Source organism: Dama dama, chromosome 28 (assembly GCF_033118175.1).
Source record: "Dama dama isolate Ldn47 chromosome 28, ASM3311817v1, whole genome shotgun sequence".
In the NCBI taxonomy this organism is placed as follows: Eukaryota; Metazoa; Chordata; class Mammalia; order Artiodactyla; family Cervidae; genus Dama; species Dama dama.
The window spans coordinates 59,840,652-59,864,017 of record NC_083708.1 but is presented as its reverse complement, the minus strand read 5'-3'; the positions used below and the strand labels follow the sequence as shown (position 1 = coordinate 59,864,017).

The 23,366-nt window shown below is 41.0% G+C and overlaps 2 protein-coding genes across 7 annotated transcripts in view; one reads left to right on the top strand and one right to left on the bottom strand.

Moving 5' to 3' along the window:
- The first annotated feature begins 394 nt into the window (after window positions 1-394).
- Window positions 395-23,366, top strand: part of SLC35A1 (solute carrier family 35 member A1) — a 29,061-nt gene continuing 6,089 nt past the window's right edge. Inside the window, exons 1-4 of one of the 2 annotated variants that reach the window (XM_061131577.1) lie at window positions 395-547; window positions 4,442-4,619; window positions 17,868-18,027; window positions 18,203-18,355. In XM_061131577.1, the coding sequence (XP_060987560.1) occupies window positions 532-547; window positions 4,442-4,619; window positions 17,868-18,027; window positions 18,203-18,355 (507 nt within the window). In that variant the 5' untranslated portion in view covers window positions 395-531. The remainder of the gene's footprint in view (window positions 548-4,441; window positions 4,620-17,867; window positions 18,028-18,202; window positions 18,356-23,366) is intronic. The other variant, XM_061131578.1, reaches the window with a different exon arrangement.
- The window catches only part of RARS2 (arginyl-tRNA synthetase 2, mitochondrial), an 84,112-nt gene continuing 75,110 nt past the window's right edge, over window positions 14,365-23,366 (bottom strand). The window contains exons 21-22 of one of the 5 annotated variants that reach the window (XR_009690938.1): window positions 15,645-16,011; window positions 14,365-15,524 (exon numbers count right to left, since the gene is read on the bottom strand). Coding sequence is in view for 2 of the 5 variants with exons in the window: in XM_061131570.1 (XP_060987553.1) it covers window positions 15,895-16,011 (117 nt within the window). In the remaining 3 variants the exon portion in view is untranslated. Of the gene's footprint in view, window positions 16,056-23,366 lie in introns of all 5 variants that reach the window. The other 4 variants (XM_061131571.1, XM_061131570.1, XM_061131576.1 and 1 more) reach the window with 4 other exon arrangements.

The window sequence follows — 23,366 nt, the reverse complement described above, 5'->3', positions numbered from 1 at the left end:
TATATAATACAAACTTTACGTTTAAATGAGAGGTAACAACAGAAGTTAATGAGTGAGGAAGTTCGTGCGAGTTACAGAAGTCGCCTAGCTTCTGTTACTTTCCGGCTTTTGGGAGGATCTACAACAGCTTTGCCAGAATCCCTAAATCGAAGCCCAATTCCTATTCGCCGCCAAGTCACCTGGTGAGGACTACAGCTCCCAGAAGGCAACGCTCGGCTCTCGCGACGCAGCCCCCTTGGCCGGCCGGGAGTTGTAGTTTACAGAAGATCGCCGTGAACCTAGTTCTACGCGCTTGTCCACAGCAACTGGGCGGCCCCGGTCTCCTCTCCATCCGGGTCCGCCCCTTCTCTGCGGTTGTCGGATTCGTGAACCTAGTCCGGGTGCTTGGCTGGGCGGGAGCCCGCGGCCGGCCGGCGGCGAGGCGCTCTAGGCCGCGCGGCTTCGTCTCTATGACCCCGGGAGGCGGTTCCGGGCGCCCTCGGCGCGCGCGGAGGGCTTGCGGGTCAGTTCCGCGCGGCGCGGTCGGGAACCATGGCCGCCCCAAGAGGTGAGGCCGCGGCCGGCGGGACTGGGGAGGCCGGGCCGGGGGCGCTCTGCAGAGCCAGCCTCAGCGCTTGTCTGCGTCTCTCTGCGGGCGAGCATCCTCCGCGCCCGCGGGGCTCGGGTCTCCGGCGGGTAGGCCCGGGCGTCGGGGAGCAGGGGTTTGTGTTGAGCGGCTCCCGGGCTTGAGCGCGCGCTGCCACCGGTCAGGGCAGCGCGGGCCAGCCAGCCTCCCACTGCGGCTGCCTTCCCGGGGGGCGGACTCAGCGCCAGCCGGTTCGGCGGCGGAGACCGCGCCTGCCTGGACGAGTGGGTGGGGACAGAATTCAGACAGGCCTGGGCTGTAGCCGACCGGGCGCGGGGTCGGGGCGCCGGGCCCGGGCTGGAGCCGCATCACCCGGCGGGAGGCAGGACGGGTCTCAGTCCGGGCCGGGGTCACCGCGGCTGCGGTGTCCGCGGTGCCTCCTACACTACGATGCTCAGAGCCTTCAGGGCATGCTCTGGGTGCAGAGCCTAAGCAGCGGCTGGTCCGCCTAACAGACACTGAAAACATCCTTCGGGCAGGAGAACAGCCTTGCAACTGTGAAGAGACGGAGAAAGCTGTGGTTAACAGATACTCTTGAGAATGTGATGTGGTTTAGAAGGAACACTTGAATATTTTGTGGGGAGGGTGATAGGCATCCTCCGCCCCTGTCCTTGCCCCTTTCCCAGGGATAGCTCATTAGAGTAATCATGTTTGATGACTAATTGCCTTTGCCTGAGTCTAAGTATCATTAACTGCAGCTTGTTTGCTTTGCTGAATGGGGTAAGTTAAAACCGGAGTTGAGTTTCTGAATGGTGAAGCTACGAGAGATTGGGCAACACCCGGATTTTTCTCCATATTTCCTCCATAGAGCTCTTGGCTTCACCCCTGAATATACGTGGAACAAATATTTGAACAATAGCTTTTTGCATGGGTGGCGGATTATTTTCCTGATTGGGGAGGCCACGTTTATCTTTCAAGCCCTGCTCAGGGGCATTGTCTGCAGTTGCATATGCTGCTCACCTTTGAGATGAGCCCACCTTTAAGAGTCTTTTATAGCAACACGCGAAATAAAGGGAAAAAGTAGAATTATTTTGATAATTGACCTAAAATGAAATTAGCAAGATGAATGGTGAAGGCAATTACAGAATTACCTAAGTCAAATCATCTGAAATAGTTGCTCAATTTACAGATGTAGGCTTATTGCCAATACATATTTGTTGTGCCTGGGTCATGTGATAAATCTTACATGTCCGCTAGAACTGTGTAATACAAAATTGGAATCCCGAACTTCCTGAGATTCACAAAGAATTTATTTATTTCTGGGACTTCCTAATTTTCACCTTCTCAGGTGTTACAAATAATGTTCACTCTAAAGTAGAGTAAACTATAACTGAGAAAAATATACAACTCCAGATTGTAAATTTCTTTTGCGGGGCGGGGTGGTGGGATTCTACACATGAAACAGAGGTTGTGTGGGAGCTGATGGGAGCTTTGAGAGGAGGAGGAAACAGCCGATGTGCCCACTCAACAACGCAGCTGAGCTGTGGACTTTTTGCCACCGCATGGATCTTAGTCCTCGACTAACTAACTATTGAATCTCTGCCCCCTGCAGTGAAGCTCAGGAGTTTTAACCATTGGACCACCAGGGAAGTCCTTGTATGGACTTGTGATATTACCTTGAAACAAACTGAAATTGCTAATAATTGCGCTTTCATTATACAGATGTCTAAACTTATTTGCTTGCTCTTTAATCAGTTATTTTCAGGAATATCATATATATTCGCATTTAATCACTATGCTAATAGGTGTATTTTCAAAATTTTAACCATTCATTTTGTTGTTTTGGAATCAGGAACCTATATAATCGCTGACATAACTTTTAGTTTAGCAGTCCTAACCTCTTATTTATGAAAGTATTTATAATTTAGGACATGTGGGTTGGTAAACTTTTTCTGTTAATGGCTGATGGTCTCTGTCATAACTACTCATTCTGCTGTTGCAGGGCAAAAAAAAAAAAAAAAGCCATTAATAATTCGGAAACAAAGAACATAAGTATGTTCTAATAAAACTTTTTTTGTGACACTGTAATTTGAATTTCATGTAGTTTTCATGTATCACAAAAGGTTATTTAAAAACTTTTTTCCAACCATTAAAATATATAAACCTATTCTCAGGTTTCAGATCATAGAAAAATGAGAGGAAATGTACTTTGTTCACCCCTGATCAAGAAGATGGGAAATGGTTTCTCCTGTACTGCTGTTTATTTTTTGTCTTACATTTCCTCCTTGTGTAGGAGAGTTTTAGGGCAAGTGAAGTATTACTGTGATCCCCTTCGATCTCTTTTACATTAACATTGCTTTTTGGGTCCTCAAGATCGGTTGAAACTTTAGGCAGAGATAAGTTCTATTTTTTTCTGTTCTGCCATCCAACTTTTTAGTTAAGACCTAATGTGCTTTTAAACATCTGCCTGAATTTTCCAAACAGTTCTTTAATTCACCCAGGGAAAAACATTTATATTGAAGAACCTGTTTTCCTAGTAAGTTTCCACCTTACCATATAAAGATGATTTGTTTGAAACTTATTTTCCTGTGCAAGTCACCTTTGAACTGTGGTTAGGCTTCCAAAATGGTTAAGAAGCATGCTTAGATGTAATGTAGTTATAGTAGCAACCCAGAGCAACCTCTTCCCTCTGGTTCTTAACCCAGGTTGTCAAAGTATGGCCCATTGGTCAAATCCAGCCTATGACTTGTTTTTGCATGACCTGTGAGCTAAGAATGGTTTTTACAGATGAACGTTTGCAGCTGATCTGATGGAACAGCAACTTTGAAGACCAGTGAAGCAAAATGTTACCTGCCTCCACCTCCACCCCCAGAATTCCTGTCTTCTCAATACAATAAAGCATTGTACTCAATTATTATTATATTTTGAATTTTTCCAATTAAATATAAATTAAATGTGAAAATATGTTTTCTTTCTTGTCACCTAAGTACCTACATGATATCCTTAATTTTGCCTCCTGGCCTAAAAAACATAAAATATTTACTGTTGGCCCTTATAGAAAAAAACTTGCTGATCCCTGTTTAACATGTGCCTGAAGATTTTTGAAAGAAGGTTGAATAAAGCTGGGGATGAGGGAAGTATGAAGTGGGTAAAAAAAGCAGAAACAGTTTGAGTATTAGGTGATGGCTGTCTCAGGACAGGGCTGGGAGTACTGAGGGAGACCTCGCTCCCCAGCGCCTGTGGTTTTATTGAAGTTGGACTGGCCTTGGTGCCCGAGTGATGGCTGATGCTCAGATACACTTACAATAAGTTCTTAAATTGAGTGTTCATCAGTTGTGTATATTTCCTGATGTCAGGTTTTACAGAACTTCATTCTTCATACTCTCTTTTCTGTGTGTGTGTGTGTCATGAGTTATCTTTCATATAATGCCGTAAAATGAGAGGCTGGATGTAATTTATATTATAAAAATCTGTATTATTTTATCATTCCCTTATTCCTTCTGTTTGTTTAGCATGCACGTTATTGTTTTCATCCTGCCATCATGTGTTGCTTTCACAAGTGTGAGTTATAAAGGTACATAATGCATGTACTTTGTAGCATCCTAAACTGCAGTTAGTTAAGCCAGACAATCCTGCGGCTGAGCCCTCCCCAGGAACAAGCCCTGTGCCTGGCCAGTTGGTACCGACAGTCCGCTGTGTATTGCGTGCCTGTGTGTGTGTCTTTTCATGTAGTTGAGAGCATTGTTTTGGGGGAAAAAAAAAAACTTTTAATGTATTTTGTGCTCAAAATTGGAAAGCATCTTGAAGTATAACACTGATTAGCTTTTATATATGTAATGTTGTCTATTAAATAATATCTTTGCACATATTTTCCAGAAAATGTCAATTTATTATTCAAGCTATACTGCTTGGCAGTGATGACCCTGGTGGCCGCAGCTTACACCGTAGCTTTAAGATACACAAGGACATCAGACAAAGAACTCTACTTTTCAACTACAGCCGTGTGTATCACAGAGGTGATAAAGTTATTGCTAAGTGTGGGCATTTTAGCTAAGTGAGTATAAATACTTTCTAGTGTGTTAAATTATTACTTTTTTACTCAGTTACGTTCTTTATTAGAAAATTCAAGCTATATCCTCATATGTTTGATTGCTCTAGAGCAAGCTTTCCCGGCTCAGGGCATTTTTGTTCCCCAGGAGGTATTATTTTGGTTGACCCAACTTGGGGGATGCTACTTACCTCAAGCGGGTGGAGGTCAAGGGTGCTGGTAAACATCCCGCGATGCCGTGTCCCCCAGGACAGCAATCCGTAACAAAGAAGTCTCCAGCCCCAAACATCAGTGGTGCCACAGCTGAAAAACTCCACCATAGAGCAGGTGGAGCTGGCTGACTATGGCCCACTGGTTAGTCCAGTTTGCTGCTTGTTTTTGTTGGAACACAGATTGGCTCACACAGCGTAAACTATTTACCATTTGGTTCTTACAGAAAACGTGCTGACGTCTGTTATAGAGGAGTAAAGCGATCATGATAGTTAACATTTCTTTAGTCTTTTCTGTGTGAAGTGACACTGTAGTAAGTGCTTTTCGTTAGTCACCTCGTTTGGGCTTTACACATTCTTTAGGTAAGGACGATAATTCCTCAGTATCATGCTGTTAATATGGGCAGCCCTGGGGGCTTTGGATCAGTAACAATGGGTGAAAGTTGTTTTGGCAAGGCTGAAATATAAGACAGGGTTGATAGAGACCTAATTTTAGTCCTAGACTCGTTGGGATTATTACTTTCCATATATTCCTTAGCTTCTCCTCTTCTCCTAAGCTTCAGTTTCTCTATTTCTTTTTCTTTTTTTAAAGTTCACATTTTAAGTCTTCAGTGCTGCCCATAAGCCCAGCAATTTTTTAGTTGTCCGTTTTCATTTCCCACATGATATTCATAGGCTGGAATATTTTAAGTCTAATAAAAATCAGGTGACTTTCTCACCACCAGTAAGGGAAAGTGGGACATCTATGCAAAGGGAAGTTCTGGACACTGTGTCTATAAAACCAGGGGTGAGAGTCCATTCAGGATAGAGGGGAACAGCCGCAGGCTGTGGACGAGAGCAAACAGGAACGCAAGACAAAGGAAAGTGAGGCAGACAAGAGAAGGCGCGCTTCGGGTTCGTTGTATAGTTTCTTCAGTTTTTTACTGGAGAAAATAGAGTTGTGAGAATTAAAAGCTGGTAGGAAATTACTTGAAAAGATTTTTTTTAGTTTTTTTTTTTTTTAATTTACTTATTTGGCTCTGCTGGGTCTTGGTTGTGGCTGTGGGATCTAGTTCCCTGACCAGGGATTGACCAGGCCCCCTGCATTGGGAGCCCAGAGTCTTAGCCACTGGATCACCAGGGAATTCCCATATTTGGGAAAGATGTACGAGATGAGGACCCACCTGGGTCATGTGGACAAGTGATGTGGATCGGCTTCAAGATGTAGGCTGCTGAGCGTAGGAAGCAGTGAAGAATAGCATGTGTGTAGGTTTAAATTACATTTAAACACTTTAAATTTCATTTAACAGATATTTATTAAGTGATTTCTGTGTGACAGTTTTATAATAGGTGCTGGATATAGAAATAGACTGGAGAAGGAAATGGCAACCCACTCCAGTATTCTTGCCTGGGAAATCCCATGGACAGAGGAGCCTGGTGGGCTGTATAGTTCATGGGGTCGCAGAGTTGGACAGGACTGAGCCACTACACCACAGCGTAGATACGGTGTAAATGAAATAGATGTTATGGTATGAATGAAACATATGGTTCCTGCTTGCTTCACATTTAGGTTTAGTGGAAGAGATAGAATATGCTAGAAAACACATGCATGATTACAAATAATCCATCTGAAAAAAATACTTTAAAAATGGTGTGGAGAGGGAGAAAAGAACAGGAAAATAATTGAGGCTAGATGGTGGAAAGCTCTGATAGAAAATCTGTGTCTGAGATTTGTCTTACAGGCAGAGCTAACTTGTTAGGTTGCAAATAGGTTAAAATCTCAGACCCTTACAGTTTCTTACTTAACAAGATCCATTTTTAAGGAAATTTGGCTTCCACTCTTCTGGAGAATGTCAGGTAAAGGAGAGGCCTTATTGTATCTTTAAAAGGCAATGTTCCAGAGGCAAGCATCTCTATATTTGAAATGCCAGAACAACCACCAATTTAGGAGTAAATAAATTAGTAAAAATCTTATGGCTTAACTTCTTTTAATACAAAAATGGAGATAGTGGAAAAGAGACATAGGGAGCACATTTCTTCTCCTTATCCCCCAGCTTCCTTAGGGAGAAAAAATTATGACCCAGGAATGAAATAGGACTGTTAAGCATGTTATCTGCTATTTAAAGCTGTAAGATCAAATTACGGTTCAGTTGTTTTGTAACTGTTAAGAATTTGTTAAAAAGCAGTGAAGCGTTTGGTTTAACTCAGCAGTTGGGCTAGTGTCCTGCCAACCCACTGCAGAGACTTTTTGTCTTATTTTGATGCTCTCCCAGCTTTGCGCCGCTCGCCGTATGGTATTTCTTATTCTCAAGCTATTCAGTGTTACGGGTGTGGTCAGCTGAAGTTTGTTTCGTGGAAACTTTCTTTGAAATTAATATAAAAGCAGAAAAGTTTCCAAGAATTCACCAGATAAGTTAGATAATGGTGTTGAAACAACTGTGGAAAACCAAATATTGTCTTTGATTGTCATCAGCATCAGTAACCAGATGGCTGTTTATGTCACCAGGATAATGTGGTGAAGGTGAAAGTCACTCAGCCGTGTCCGACCCTCTGTGATCCTTTGGACTATAGAGTCCATGGACTTCTCCAGGCCAGAACACTGGAGTGGGTACCCGTTCCTTCTCCAGGGGATCTTCCCAACCCAGGGCTCCCACATTGCAGGCGGATTCTTTGCCAGCTGAGCCCCAGGGAAGCCCAGGATAATGTAGAGCCTCTTTTATAAACATTACCTGCAGAGTTCACAAGACCAGGGACAATCAGAGAAAAAGTAAAGAATTATGATACAGAGTTTTCATGGCTGGCATTTTGACATGACATGGCTAGCAAGAGTTTGGCTGCGAAGAAAAATCATTTAAAACACAAGGAATTTCCAAGTGGGAAAAAACACTGGAAAAAAATTATAAAGCAGGAAAGAAGTGAAATGAATTTGAAATTACTGGATTTTAAAGCAAACGTAATTTTTAATGAGAAACATGTTGGCACATTATGTGGTTATTCAAAACACGTTGGTAGGACAATTTCTTGGAGCAAATAAAGAGGGCATCTGTGAAAACGTTAATTTCTTGGAATGGTAAAACAGTGAAAGAATTATCTTACAATGTTAGGTCACAGGTTGATAGCTACAGAATGAAATGAAAGGACATTGTGTATTACTTGTTCAGCTTATTCAGCAATATGTCATGAGACAGTCGCTAATGAAACGAAATCAGAGCTGTGTGGGAAACATACCCAGTGAAAATGTTGCAAGTTGATTCTAGATCTTGAAAGACACTAGCTTATAACGGTTCACCCAAAGCAGTTTGGAATATGGACAAGATGAATAAAATAGATGGCTGGACTATGATTGAACAGTTAAGAGCTGGAGCACATGAAAGCACCTGCAACTTTATATTTGTCTTTTTGGTATAGCTGTGTGAAGTTTGCGAAGTAGACTTTCCAGATATTCTCTATGCTGTAATTTCTTTATACACATATTAAAATCGTCAATTTAAAAAAAGTGAATCAAAGGCAAATAGGATGTTAAGTAGTTTGTCCAAAAAAAGCCAGGTTGGATGTCAGTGCTTTATTTGCTGTGATAGAGAGACTTCTAAATATCAGAAGATACTTGTTACTCAGAAATTTTAGGAATTGATTTGTTGGTTGGTATACATAAGAAACAAATTGATTTCATAATTTTGAGCTTATATTGTTTGAAAATGCTTTACCACATGATGTTAAACTATTTCCTTCTTTAAAGCTAAAAACATGACATTGGACTTTTTTTTACTTTGTTTTCAAAGTAGAAGCAACACTTTATCATCTGAGAGAAAGGATGACGATTTCAGGATATCGTGGGAGAATGTGAAAGAATTATGTTAGAAATAACTTAAGATTTAGAACTTGGAGACTCTTCTGAGAAGAAAAAAGATAAGTTAGATCTTCATGATTAATACATTTTCCCTATGTTCCAAAAAAATAATGTAAAAATTAGATAATATTAAATTTTGATTGGAAAGTTTTAGATAATGACAGAAAAGGAAAAAAGTGATCTACCATTTCAATGGAAAAAACTGTTAAAGGAGGTAAAAGCTTATTCACTTCTTCCCACGCTTTACGCTATGTTAAAGGGCAATAACTTTTTTGAGTTGACAACTCTAGAACCTCACTTGTTTCTGACCTGTGCAAAGCTTGCCCCGGATGGTCTCTCGAGTAATGCTCTTTGCTCAGTAGTATGCTTAGTCTTGGCTAATTGTTAAAGTAAGTACGTATCATTTTATACTGTGTGGAGATGGGGGCAGATACTCAGGACAATTCTTAAAAGTTCTTAACGTCTTGCTTATAATTAAGTTCACTTAGAAATGTGTCATGGCCATGTCCAAATAATCTGTGGTTCACTACCTTCAAACATTTTTTTCTAAGTTTTTTTTGGATGTTGACTATTTTTAAAGTCTTTATTGAATTTGTTACAATATTGCTTCTGTTTTATGTTTTGGCTTTTTTAAAGTTGAAGTTGTTACAATATTGCCTCTGTTTTATGTTTTTTGTTTTTTTTTTTTTTTGGTTTGTTTCTGTTTTATGCTTCGGGGAGGCATGTGGGGTCTTAGCTCCCTGACCAGGGATGGAACCCTCGCCCCCTGCATTGGACGGCAAAGTCCCAACCACTGGACCACTAGGGAAGTCCCAAACAAACATTTTAAACATAGTCATGCTTTGTTTGAATATACTGCTAAAAAGATGTAGTGCAATAGTCAGATTCATTCATTTATCCAGTTATTTGCTCAGCACTTTTCAGGATGTAAGAAATATAGCTGCAAATTAAAAAGACCTATTCTGTCCACATGGAGCTTGAGTCTGGTGGAGAACTAGATGTTAAGCAAATGAATAATCAGTGAGTGGTGTTAAGAGGATAAGTAGTTTGTTGCATAGTCGCTAAGTTGTGTCTAATTCTTTTGCAACCCAATGGACTGTAGCCCTCCAGGCCCCTCTGTCCATGGGACTTCTCAGGCAAGAATCCTGGAGTGGGCTGCCATTTCCTTCTCCAGGGGATCTTCCTGACCCAGGGATCGACCCCAGGTCTCCTACTTTACTGCTGAGCCACCAGAGGATAAATGGAGGATGCTGTAAATAAGTAAGAGGGGGGTCTCCATTTGAATATGAGGAAGTTATATTAACACAGACCTGAAGATGGAGCAGAAGATGGGCAGGAAAAGAGCAGAGAGAAGGTAAAGAGATCAGTGTGTTAGAGAACAACCACAGATCACTGGAGAGCTGTGAGAGGGGAGAGGTGCGGGCAGGGTGTCGAGAAGAACTGTGGGCCTGTGAAGGAGTCCAGGTTTTCTCTCAAGTGCATTAGGGAATCACCAGAAGGGTGAAGCCAGGGACTAACAAGGCGCCCCAATTATGGTGAGTCCCTGTGACCCCTTTGAGGAGCATGGACGAGAAGGTTGTTAGGAATTGGGGGTAAGGAAGCTTATCAGAGCCCAGGACTGTGGGCATGCTGACTGTGAGTGATGAAGAGAAGCGTCTGCTTCTCAGAGTAGAGGCCACAGGCCTGGTGATGGCTTTGGATAAACAGTTGATTCCTGCTGTCTCAGTAGTTCCCACAAACACTGAATTAGTGATCACTGAACTTGCTCCTAGAGGAGCAGATGTGAGCCTCTGGCACAACATTTTCATCAGCTGGTCACCACAGAACCTTGTTTCTGCTTAAAGACACCTCATTTAATATGTATTGTTGACTTATTAGCATTGAACTCGGGGCCAGTAGTGCTGTAATTCATGCCTGGATAAAGCTTATCTAACACGTGTTTTCTCCATAAGGCACACCACAGCTTTCTGGCACGAAGGAACACTAGCCAGCACCTTAGCACTATTGCTATAATATATAATAAATTGAAATTTCCTTAGAAAAACCAAAGAATAATGCTTCTTTGGGGGTCTGTTGTGAAAAAATGAATTTTTGAAAACCCAATGAACATATGACCAGACTCTGGAACACCGTGAATCACTGTCAGATGTGCTGTGTGAAGCGCCAAACATCCTCTTTTAAGATGCAGCAACTGCAGCTGCCGTCTTCAGTCGGCCAGGACTGCTGCTGTTGAGGACGGCAGGCTGCCAGAGAGGAAGGTGTTGAGGAAACATTCTCCCCTTAAGAGCAGGTGAGGGAGACACACAGGTAAACACAGCTTATTTTTGTTGGATGCTTCTGCCGCTGTTTTAGCCTTAGGTATTATTTCATCTTCGGTAAGGAGAAATCCAAGGCTGAGGGAAGTTTTAATTTGCCAAAGATCCCCAGAAAGTGACTGGCAGTGACAGCATTAGAAAGCTCCCTGATTTTCACTTTTCTGATTATAAGTCTTTTAGAACAATGAAATAATTGAGCTGTAAAGTGACTAGCCAGGGCAAAGACAAGCATTTAGTAGTAGCATTGTTAGACACGTTAGTAATTTTATTTTTTAAGTTTTCATTTCCAAATGTTAACATTTTACCATGTGTGTTTTATCATATTCTTGATTTCTGTGCGTTTGTATGTGTGTATAAAGTTTCTATGAACTGTTTGAGAGCAAGTTTTACATAAGATGCCCTTGTCCCTAAATTCTTCAGCACATACTTTCTAAAAAAACATAACATTCTGTTACATACTCACATATATCAAATTTGAGACATTAGCATTGACGTGATACTGTTACCTAATTCACAGACCTTAGATAATTTTCCAGTTGCCCACTGGTGTCCTTTAATAGTAAAACAATCACACTTTAGTTTTATCTCTAGCTGCCTGTAACCTGAGACTGCTCCTCCGTCTTTTTTTCCTTATGTCTTTGCCACTCTTGAAGAGCACAGTCCGTTTGCCTTGTAGAATATCCCTCAGTTTGTTTGCTGAACGCTTTGTCATGATCAGGTTTTTGGTCAGGAACATCACAGAAGAGACACTCCTCAGTGTGGCTTATCAAGAAGCGCATGGTGTCTGTTTGCCCCCATTACTGGTGAGTTAACTTGGATTTCTTGATTAAGGTAGTGCCTGCTAGGTTTCTCCAAATAAAGTCACCAATTTTCTCTTTGTAACTAATAAGTATCTTATGGAGAGATACTTTGAAACTAGGTAAATATCCTCTTTCTCTTCATTTTTTGATTTGATGTTTCCAAATGGTAATTTCCCAGTTCCAACAGTCTCTACACATTGATTGGTTGGCCTTCTACTCTAAGGGTCTCCCGTGGTGGCTCAGACAGTAAAGAATCTGCCTGCAATGCAGGAGACCCAGGTTCGATTCCTGGGTCAAGAAGATCCCCTGGAGGAGAGCAAGGCAACCCACTGCAGTATCTTGCCTGGAGATCCCATGGACAGAGGAGCCTGGCAGGCTGCAGCCCATGGAGTCGCATAAGAGTTGGAAACGATTGAGCAATTAACACACACACAGACATTCCACTCTAAGAAGCTTTTCCTTCTGTCCTCCACTCCCTCCATCCACCTCTCCCTCTCAGTGAGATTCGTGGGTTATTTTATTATGATGGCTGGAATCCATTATTATCACTATTTATTTCTGTGCTCACATTGTTCAGATTTGGACAGTGGGATCATCTTCAAGCTTCCCCGTTTTTTGTTTTTTTTTTGTCTTTTTTTCCTTCCTCTGTCTCTCTCATATTCTTACCAATCTTTGAGTAGTTTCTTTTAGCATAACAAAGGGTGCGTTCCCTGCACCAATCCTGAAATCATACATTTCTCTAGGAAACCTTTCCTTTTTACAAGAATGGTATTTAGAAACCAGAGTCTGTATTTATGATGTGCACATTGGTACCGGAGGGCTATCATTACTTCTGGGCCCTTTCAGTAACCAGAGCAGGGTAGCGTGGTTGAATGCATCTGTTACTCTGTTTCTGTATGTGTATGTATGTAACTGAGTTCAGTATTGTTGAGACCTGCAATTCTGACCCAGTACCACAGGGTTCATTACAACTTTCCCCTTTTCTGTATTTTCTTTTCCAATGATGGTAAGTTTGACTTTCATTATCTTAAAGATATTTACTTATTTGCTCAGTCCTAGAATACATAATAAGTAGATTCAGAATTTCTAACCTACAGCTGTGGAAAAGCAAACCTACTAACTAAAGTTCAGTATTTGTATGCAGTTCTTTTTGCGTTTAGTTTTGGAGCATACAGTAAAAAGACTGCGTTTTAGAATACTTGGGTTAGTTCTGTTTTTCTCCATCAGTGTTATTTTGGTATTCATGAAAAAAACTGACAGGTTTGTTTTTACTTTTTGGTTTGTTTGTAATTAATTTGGAGTTTTCCACCATCTTTGTTTGATTTTACTTTGAAGTTTCAGTAATTTTTGGAATATGAAATTATACTTGTTTTTATCAGAAATTAGTGCAAAAAAAATGGGGACTGGGGGGAAGAATTGATGGGTGGTACCTTACTTTGATAAATAAGGTTTAAGGTTTACATGGTCTGATTGGGGAATTTTAGTGCATGTAACTAAAATGCATGTACATGTATGTATGTACAATGCTTGTAATTTTGTGTGCATACAAAGTTTACACTGTGCTTTGCTTTTTAACTTTTTTCCATTTAAATGTTTTATCTTAGAGATGGTTCCATGTCCATACATAGAACTCTTATTATTTTTAAGAGCTGTGTGGTTTTCTATTATACAGATGTATTATATAGACCAGTTTCTATTGATGGATATTTGGATTGTATGTAGGCTTCTGCAACTGTAAAACAAAGATGTAATAATTATCTTTTAACGTACAGTGTTGTGCATATGTATGAGTTATGTCAGACCACTCTCATGTGGTAAAGGAGACAGACATCCTGTTTTGTGGAGAGGGGAGCAGCTTAGCAGTCTGATGCAAAAGCAAGTATTTGAATGTGAAGTTATTGATTTCTAAGTTATAATCCAGTTGAAACATAAAACAAATACATGTAAAAATGTTTTAGGTTCATAAAATAATTACTATAGCAATTCACAGGAAAATTGCTAGTTAGCTTTACTAAACTCTGTCATAGCTATTAAAATTAACACTTTTGATTTACACCTGTCATTTGTGATACGAAAAAGGAAGTGCAAACATTGTCACATTGTCTCAGAACAAAGTCAGCTTTTTGTTATCTGCTGTCCACCACAGCCTGTAAAGACTAAAGAAACCTAGAAGGCTGTGTAAATATACGTATTACTTTGGGTGTGTCTAGTAATAAATGCATCTTAAATCTTTGAACTACTTATCCCTATAAGACTGGAGAAAATTATTTTACTATTTCATAGTATTACCTAGAATAATGAATGAAGATTAACTTTGCAGATAAGAAATTTGTAAGCAAAACTGAAATTTCTTAAGCTCATGAGTAACTTGTGCTGTATTATTATTCCATTTTGCACAGTGCCTTGGTAACCTAGCCAAGGATTTTAGGTCTCCTAGTAGTTTTCGTCAGATCAGGAGCTGGAAGAATGAGACCTACTTTTGACCAAACATAGATCAGAAAGAACTGGTTTCAGCCGGTTGGTAGGAAATTTAGGGGGGTAGGCGGCAGCAGAATCTGTCTACAATCAACACGGAGCTTCAGCATTTCTTCAGGTAACAAGAGGTTGAACATAGATTCTTTTCCAGTGATAAAAATCAAACAGTAAATATAATGGGACAGGCTATATATATTTTTTTAAATATGTTTTTTGATTTTAGACATGCTTTTTCTTATCTCACAATGTCATTTATATAATTAAATTCAATAAATTTGTTTTTAACAAAATGTACTCATTAAAGTGCATGGGATTTGATTTCCAAGAAAATATCAGGAAAAATGGAAGAAAAAATGGCCTTTGGTTTTTATGTGTTTCTTTCACTAGTATATTCAAGGCTGTAGTATATTTAAAATTGATCATTTATCTTTGTCTACTTAACGGTAAAACAAAAGGATAGATGATTACTAGTGTTTTCTGGAAGATACATTGGTGTATATATATTTTAACTTTCATGAGTAAAACTAAGTTTTGGAGCTGTTTTCTTAATACGTTAAAATTAAGCAAGATTTAATCTCATACTGAAATAATTTACCTCTTTAAAACTTTGTGTGTTAAGATTCCCATCTCTTCTTTGCTATACCGCCTATATCTCTTTATTCTACTATTGTTCAGTTGCTAAGCGGTGTCTAACTCTTCTCGACCCCATGGAGTGCAGCACGCCAGGCTTTCCTGTCCGTCACTGTCTCTGGGCGTTCGCTCAGGCTGGTGTCCGCGGAGTCAGTGACGCCCTCCAGCCGTCTCATCCTCTGCCACCCTCTTCTCCTTTTGCTTTCAATCTTTCCCAGCATCAGGTCTTTTTCAGTGAGTCAGCTCTTTGCATCAGGTGGCCAAGGTAGTGAAGCTTCAGCATCAGTCCTTCCAGTGCATATTCAGGGTTGATCTCCTTGCAGTCCAGGGGACTCTTAAGAGTCTTCTGCAGCACCACAGTTTGAAAGCATCAGTCCTTTAGCGCTCAGCCTTCTTTATGGTCCAACTCTCACATTTGTACGTGACTACTGGAAAAATCACAGCTTTGACTATATGGACCTTTATTTTACTATACAATGTCATTAATTATTCTTGAGCTTTTGTTTTCTTTTACAAGTTCTTCTAGCAATCGCTGCTATTTTTTTGTAACTTATTTCCAAATGTCTTGTTATAATTACATAATGTTGATATAATCCTGTGGTGAAGCTTGAGCTTTCCTCTGATAGCATTCTGGTAGACCTTGGCTTCTCCAATATCTGCATTAGAGAAGAAACCAGATAAAGATACTGAAGCCTTCCTGGCAATGAAGAAGTAGTAATTCCTAAGCATCCAAGGAAAAAGATCCAATAAAAAGGATCTAATCAGGAGCCACAGACCTGAAGGTTAATCTGGACACAGTCCACCACACTCTGCTGGTTTGCCGCGCTGAAGGAGCAGAGGGTTCAGACTGAGTGGTGACGTCTCACAGGCCCTTCTTTTGATGGGAAAGCTGACAAGTGTAGAAGTGGTAAGAAGTGACATGGAGAAGAGGTGCCACGGCAGCCCTGATTCCCGCTGCAGGCGTGGTGGTTCGTAGGAGACGCGGTCAGATCCGGACGCAGCCCGTGTTCGTGCAGAGCAGGAGAGTCAGTGATGAACAGGCCCGCGCTGAGCACTGGATGGCCAGGAGTTCACTTGATACTGTTGAGGGATTAGAGCATCTCTGTGGAGAGGACGTGGGGTGGCGCTGCCCGTAGCTGGGGACTAGAGGAGGGATAAACAGCCCTTAAACTAGAGCTTGCGGAATCCTATGTGGGACATAAACAGACATGAAAGTGAGTAGAACATAAAAGATGGGTACAAACTGGTACCTCAGGAGTTCTTTAGGGAACCACTCTGAAGATACATCAGTAGAAAAGTAAGTATTTCGGAAGGACATAAAGTAACGGTTCAGTGAAAGCAGGGTTCGGTAAGGTTTATGTTTCTTCCATCATAAGGGCTTCTTAGAATTATGACAAAATGTTCCATTATGTTTTCTAATATATCACCTGTTAAAATGGCTCTTTGAGTTGGACCTCTGTGATTCTTTTTAGTTGTTTTTTATCTTCAGTTTTATAACTGAGGGAAAATTTGAGAAATTTTTCTTTATACTCTTTTAAGGTGTGGAGAATTATATAGAACATTATAGATTTGTGTTTAAAAAAAAAAAGAATGTTAAAGGTTTAAAGGGCTAAACTTCAGGTGTCTGGAAATCTTTCCTATGTAGATTTTCCCAGTACAGTCATCTTTCTTGAATTCTCTCCTCTTCTGGATGGCTTTTGTCGCCTCCCTCTAGCTGTGTGTGTGTGTTAGTTTTCAGCATAAGGATTTCCCATTGTGGTGTGGAGTGTATTGAATTTGGCAGCAGACAGCCTATAACTAAGGACATCTTGTGTTTCTGTGGTCCAGGCCGACTTTCCTGTCTTAAGTATTTTCTTGGGTGCTGGAGTGTTCTATGGTGAAAAGGCATGGGTAGTCAGTTCAACATTATGGACTTTTTGCTTCCCCCTCAGAACCTGGGTAATCATTTTTGCCCTATTTAGTATGAAAATACCCAGTTAGTGACTGTTGATTCTAATATGTTAACTGAAAATTTGAAGGCTCATTGTGAGTTGACATAGATTAGTCTTCCCAATGCAGCATTATGGTCCTCTTAAGGATATTTTGAGCTGTAGTTAGGAGCCTTTTGATGTAGTATTTTTTGGTGTTGATGCTTATAAAAGTGTTCTTTGATATGTATTTTCAAGGAATAAATAAGCTGATTTATAGCAGGGGAAAGTATGAGTCAGATTAGCTATTAATAGTTCCTCCTGCAGAAAAATAAAAATACTTAAAAGCATGCATTAATCAATATGCAGCAGTGAACTTTATGTACATTGTAGATACAGTTTACCTTTTCTGGTATTAATTATTCAGATTTCCTGCCAAGTTATATAGATACATACTTGAGTTTTATGAGAATATGCTTATCTAAAGATTTATTGTCCACCGTATTGCACAAGCACTGAATTAGTTTACAAATAATATTGACCTACATCACTCAGTTCCTCTTCCTATCTCATTGAGTGATGCAGGTCAAAATTTATAAATTAATCTCAAGTAACTTCTTTAAGTACTAAAGCTTTTTTCTTTTGTTTGCAATTTAAATCTATTGTAATTAAAAATTGTTTTAAATGGATATGCAGTCTGAGTAATCTAAAAAATAATCAGGGTAAACTTGATGTAATGGCAGAAAGTGGCAGGGATTAATTTTTTATGGGTAATATCAGCAATTCTGGTTTCCTGTTATCTCATAACTTCATATATTCAGAAGCCCCTGGAGCTTTGACCAGAGGTGGATGATGGTAAACCAAGTTGCCATATTTTCCCAAATAGAAACTGTAATTGTTTTTCACATATTGTTGGTATATTTCTTTTAATAAACCTAAAATTAGTCAAAAATTCTAAAAATAAACTTAAGTTTGTTAAATTCTATCAGTGAACTTAACGCATTGTAGCTACCCTACCTGTGATGGTGTCTAATAGGATGACCTTTCATTTTCTTCCTCACCGCCTCTCCTTTCCCCTTTTTGTTTTCAAAGAGAAACTGGTAATCTGGGTAGATTCAAGGCATCTTTAAGAGAGAATGTCTTGGGGAGCCCCAAGGAGCTGATGAAGTTGAGTGTGCCTTCCTTGGTGTACGCTGTCCAGAACAACATGGCTTTCCTAGCTCTTAGCAACCTGGATGCGGCGGTGTACCAGGTGGGTGGTGATCAGAGGTGCAGAGTCTTTAAAAGGCATGTTTTATGGTGACAGCATTTTTATTAACCCTTTCTCTCACTGTCAGATATTCTTCTCAGCTCTGTTAATGATACCAGATGGATTTGTCTCGGAGTCTAGTGTTAGCTGAGCTCATTGGCGCCTGCTTGGTTCTCAGGTGACGTACCAGCTGAAGATTCCCTGCACTGCTCTCTGTACTGTTTTAATGTTAAACCGGACGCTCAGCAAGCTGCAGTGGATTTCAGTGTTTATGCTGTGTGGGGGAGTCACACTTGTACAGTGGAAACCAGCCCAAGCCACCAAGGTCGTGGTAAGAAAACATGCTTAATGTGACTAAGCTAGGAAACTTTTTAAAGCCTTACGCAGTTCAGACAGTCATGCTGATGCTTGGAGCTTGATTGTTATTTCTTTGAGTGAAAATAACCTTTGCCTTACATATATCCTTTTTGCCCCTTAGGAAAATGTTATTGCTAAGGAGAGGAATACTGGCTTCTTTTTTTTAAAGAGGAGAATGTGCATAAAATACGTTAGAGATGGATGTTATCTTAAACTCAGTATAATGCCCCTCCTTCATTTTATGGATAACAAAATTGAAGTAACTTCAGAGAGAGGAAGTAACTTATCCAAAGTTCCAGTTAATAGCTAACCTGTGACTCAAACTGTGCAAACTCCCACGCAGTGTATATGCTCAGAACTTCTCGGCCTCTTTTACACATTTTCTCAGAAATACTGGGCAGTTTTCCCCATCTAATTTCCAGGTTCTCCTGCAGTCACAAAAATTCTCGCTTTGTAAATACAGCCACCGTCAACAGTCGGGCTTGTAGGGGAGTAGCAGTGGTTTTCCTGATAATTGATAACTAAAATAGGGCAAGAGGTGCCTTCACTTCTAACTTTTAGTTCAAGAGTTAAATGTTAAGGTATATACCTGATTTTTTTTTTTTTTTTTTTTTTAAGTATTATATGCTTTAACTGGTTGTTTTCCCAAAGAGAAGTAGGAAGTAGAACTACAGTGGAGGACCTGAAGGTCAGGAGCTTCCTTCTGCATATTTTTCCCAAATGGTAGACCATGGGTTCTCCCATCCAAGTACTAACCAGGTCCCACCCTGCTTGGCCTCCAAGATCAGAGAAGTTCAGGGTGGTATGACCGTAGCGGGCCCATGGTCTTTTAGGAGCGGAAGGCAGCCGGGGAGGTATGCAGAGCTTGTGAAAGTAGGAAAAGGCAGCTTCTTACGTACTTTCTGTCCTGGCCGAAGAATTTTTTTTCTCAGAAAGTAAGTTTTAAATTAGTATTTATTGTCTTTACATGATGTTCAAATGTGCTTATATTCTTGGTGACATTTCAAACACTGATCAATTATGTACTGCACGTGTACTCGGATGTAGACCACTGGAGAAATAATTTGTTTGGGAAGTAATGCAAACACTTAAAAGTTAAACATGAACTTCCAGGACCACTTTACATGTTTAGCAAATGTCCACCTCGCACAGGTAACGCGTATGAAAAGCTTAGTAAGCTAAAGCAGAGAATTCGACTGTGGAGCACGCTAGAAAGTTCTTTCGTATCTTGAACAGAATGCAGCCTCCTGTAACTGCCTCTTGTTCCCTGCTCTCGTCAGAGTAACTCAGACCCCTGCTAGCTCCACATGATGGCCCTTGGAATGTCTGAGAACACTGTCACAAGCCTACCTTCCGTGTCTTTTTCTGTCCCCTGTTGAGAGGACCTGTTTCTTCCTAGAATGTGCCTTCTGGGGACTCTGTGACCCCTGGCTTGTCCCCGCGCTGCCTTGTACTTCTTTTCTAGACGCATTTATCCATTGTTTTTCCTCGGTGTGTCCCCAAAGCTCATACTGTCTCCAGACGTTGACTGAATAGCGTGCGTTGTGTTGGTGGTGGTTGAGTAGCTAAGCTGTGTCCGACTCTTGCGACCCCACGGACTGTAGCCCGCCAGGCTCCTCTGTCCATGGGATTCTCCAGGCAACAACACTGGAGTGGGTTGCCATTTCCTCCTCCAGGGGATCTTCCCGACCCAGGGATTGAACCCGGGTCTCCTGCATTGCAGGCAGATTCTTTACCAACTGAGCTGAGTTGTAGTTCGCTAATTACCTCTAGACTTGTTCCGTCAGCCTAAGGTTGTATCAGGGTTTTTTTTTTTTTTTTTGGTTGGAGGTGGCTATCCATTCTGTAACTGATTATATAACCACATGTAGCTGTTTCACACACACACACAGTTTTTCTCAGATGTGATTTGTGCAGCAGGCTTCTAAACCGAAGTGCAAGATGTGTTTATATTTATTAAGCCCATCTTGTTAGCTTTGGGTTAACGCTCAAGCCTCTGAGGTCTCTGCATCCTTTTACTGGTCGTTAGCTTTTCCTGAAATGTTGTTAGGCTTTCTGCAGATGCAACACGCATGTCTCCTGGATCTTCACTGAAAAGTTTAGACAGATGGGATCAGAGTTCTGAGGACATGCCTTTAGATCTCTCTGACTATTTTTTTCTCTCTTGCTTAAGAAACATTTGTTATCCCTCTCAGTTTTCATGAATCAGGAATTCAAGGGTGACTGGAGCTCTGGCCTCTTTTAGACATTCTGGCTTGAGGGGTCTCATAAGAGGTTGCAGTCAAGATATCAGCCAGGCCTGCAGGCAGCTGAAGACTTGCCAAGGCTCATTCATATGCCTGGCTGGTTGATAGTGGTGGTAGGTCTAGCTTGGTTTTATTCTGTTAATTAGCACTTTGCTACATGAGCATTCACTCAGCTATGAATAGAACTAGTTATCCTCACTCCATTTCTCTGTCTTAATAACAAAAATATTATGCAAATCTGTCAGATTTCTTACTGAACATTATTTCTGTGGAATTCCCCTCATCAATTAACTAGGAATCCTTTCAGTAAGACAGTTTGGTGTGTCGTCGTCTTATGGAAGCCACACCATTTGTGTGTGTTTGTGTGTGTGTGTGTGATGACCATTGGACTTTTTAAGCTCTACAAGTCATCTGTGGTGTGATTTTGCTTGTATTCAGTAACAGTAACAACACTGCAGTCAACACTAGTTATTAGCAATGTTCTAACTCACATTAACTCACTTAGGCCCACACCAGTCATATGAGATGTGTGTCTTTATTTCCATTTTCATGTGAGGAAACTGATAGGCAGAGAAGCTTAGCAGTGGGTCCACAGCTCAAGCTTGCTTGAGCCCAGGCAGTGTGGCTCCAGAGTCTGCGCTTTTGGTCAGTGTACTGGCCTGCCTTCAACGTCTGAAGCTGCTGTTGATAATTTCTGCAGCTTTTCCTTCTCTCTGCCTATCTGAAAATCAGGACAGTATTTGCCAATTCAGATTTTCTGGCACAGTTTCCATGCCCCAGTAATCTTCACAGATGTAGTGAACACACCTTGACGTGGTACTGTTCTTGGTCAAGATGCTTCTGAATTTAGGTGGGTGTTTTTATGATAGCAAACCACACATCTTGGACTTAACTCCCCATTCATTCATTCATTTAAAATCATTATTCACAGAGAAAGTGGAAACTAGATTTGGGTAACTCTTATTTTCTTGCTAACAGTCCGTCATCTAGCCAAAGAAACACTTTTTTCTTCTCTTTTAAAGGCCTTCTTCAAAGTTTTATAGTATTTTTGCAAGCCTCCACTTATTCTGAGCTTTCAATTTTTTTTGACACTAAAATTCCTGGTTGGTTCCTCTTGGTTTTGTATACTGTAGGTTTAATTTTTTTTCTTAGTGTTCCTATAAAATAAGAATTCATCGAAGATGCCCTTAACTAGTGACACCTGACTTCTTTAAGCCCAGAGAAGCAGTCAGTGTCTGTCACCATTTTTGCTAATGGTAGAGATTAAACCGGCAGAAAAGCCAAGAATTTGCCAGACATTGTATTTAGTAGCCTGAGCTTTCTAGTGTCCTTCCATTATTTTTTTCTCATTTCTATGCCAGTCTTATAGTTTATATTAGGAAAGCATCCATGTTTATCCATTGTAGTCTATAGCAGTGGTTCTCGAAACATCAGTGTACATCAGAATTAACAGGAAGGTTAAACAGATTTTGAGGGTGGAGGCTAACAGTTTATGATTCAGTAGGTCTGGGGAATGCCTGTCAATTTTCATTTCTAACAGGTGACGCTGCTGCTGCTGTTGGTCCAGGGACCATACTTTGAGAATCATTAGTCCATAATATCTTCTATTTCTTCTTTTATCTTCGCGCAGATATTTTCTGTCTCAGGTCCTTAAAGTAACACTCTGCTTTATCAAGCTTATTTGTTTTGAACAAGCTGTGTGCTTGTCACATTACAGTCATGTGTCTCAACCCTTAGTTCCTGAGTGCTACCACTCAGATAACATTGATCTCTGAGCAAAGACTGATGAAGGCTCCTGAGGGTTAGTTTAGGAAAGAGGAAATAAAGTTGAAACAATAGGTAGGGGGTCCATATGCCTGCATCTGTTAGCAAAGTATTATGAATATATATGCATGTCAGTCTCTCACATTAATGAACTATTTAAGAATCAGAGCTGTGTATCAGCTTCCTCTTTATTCATTTACTTTATAAAATAGTGTATATGGTATGTAAAAGTCATGCTATTAATATTTGATAAAAATTCAGTAAAGCTGGAAATCTTACAAGTCCTTTATCCCATAGGTGATAGGGAATAAAACGAGTCAAAGTGTCATCATTTCCATGATTGATCCTATAAGGGCCTGAGTTATGGTGGTGTCAGAAGTTAAAGTTAAGTGCTGGCTGCTGCTTGCGTGCTAAATTGCTTCAGTCATGTTCGAGTCTTTGTGACCCCGTGGACTGTGGCCCAGCAGGCGCCTCTGTCCGTGGGATTCTCCTGGCAAGGATGCTGGAGGGGTTCCACGCCTTCCTCCAGATCTTCCCAACGCGGGGAGCGAACCCATGTCTCTTACGTCTCCTGCCTTGGCAGGTGGGTTCTTGACCACTAGTGTTGCCTGGGAAGGCCGACAGGCGGTTCAGTTCAGTTCACTCACTCAGTCGTGTCCGACTCTGCGACGCCACGAACCGCAGCACGCCAGGCCTCCCTGTCCATCACCAACTCCTGGAGTTTACTCAAACTCATGTCCATCAAGTCGGTGATGCCATTCAGCCATCTCATCCTCTGTCGTCCCCTTCTCCTCCTGCCCCCAATCCCTCCCAGCATCAGGGTCTTTTCCAATGAGTCAGCTCTTCGCATGAGGTGGCCAAAGTATTGGAGTTTCAGCTTCAGCATCAGTCCTTCCAGTGAACACCCAGGACTGATCTCCTTTAGGATGGACTGGTTGGATCTCCTTGCAGCCCAAGGGACTCTCAAGAGTCTTC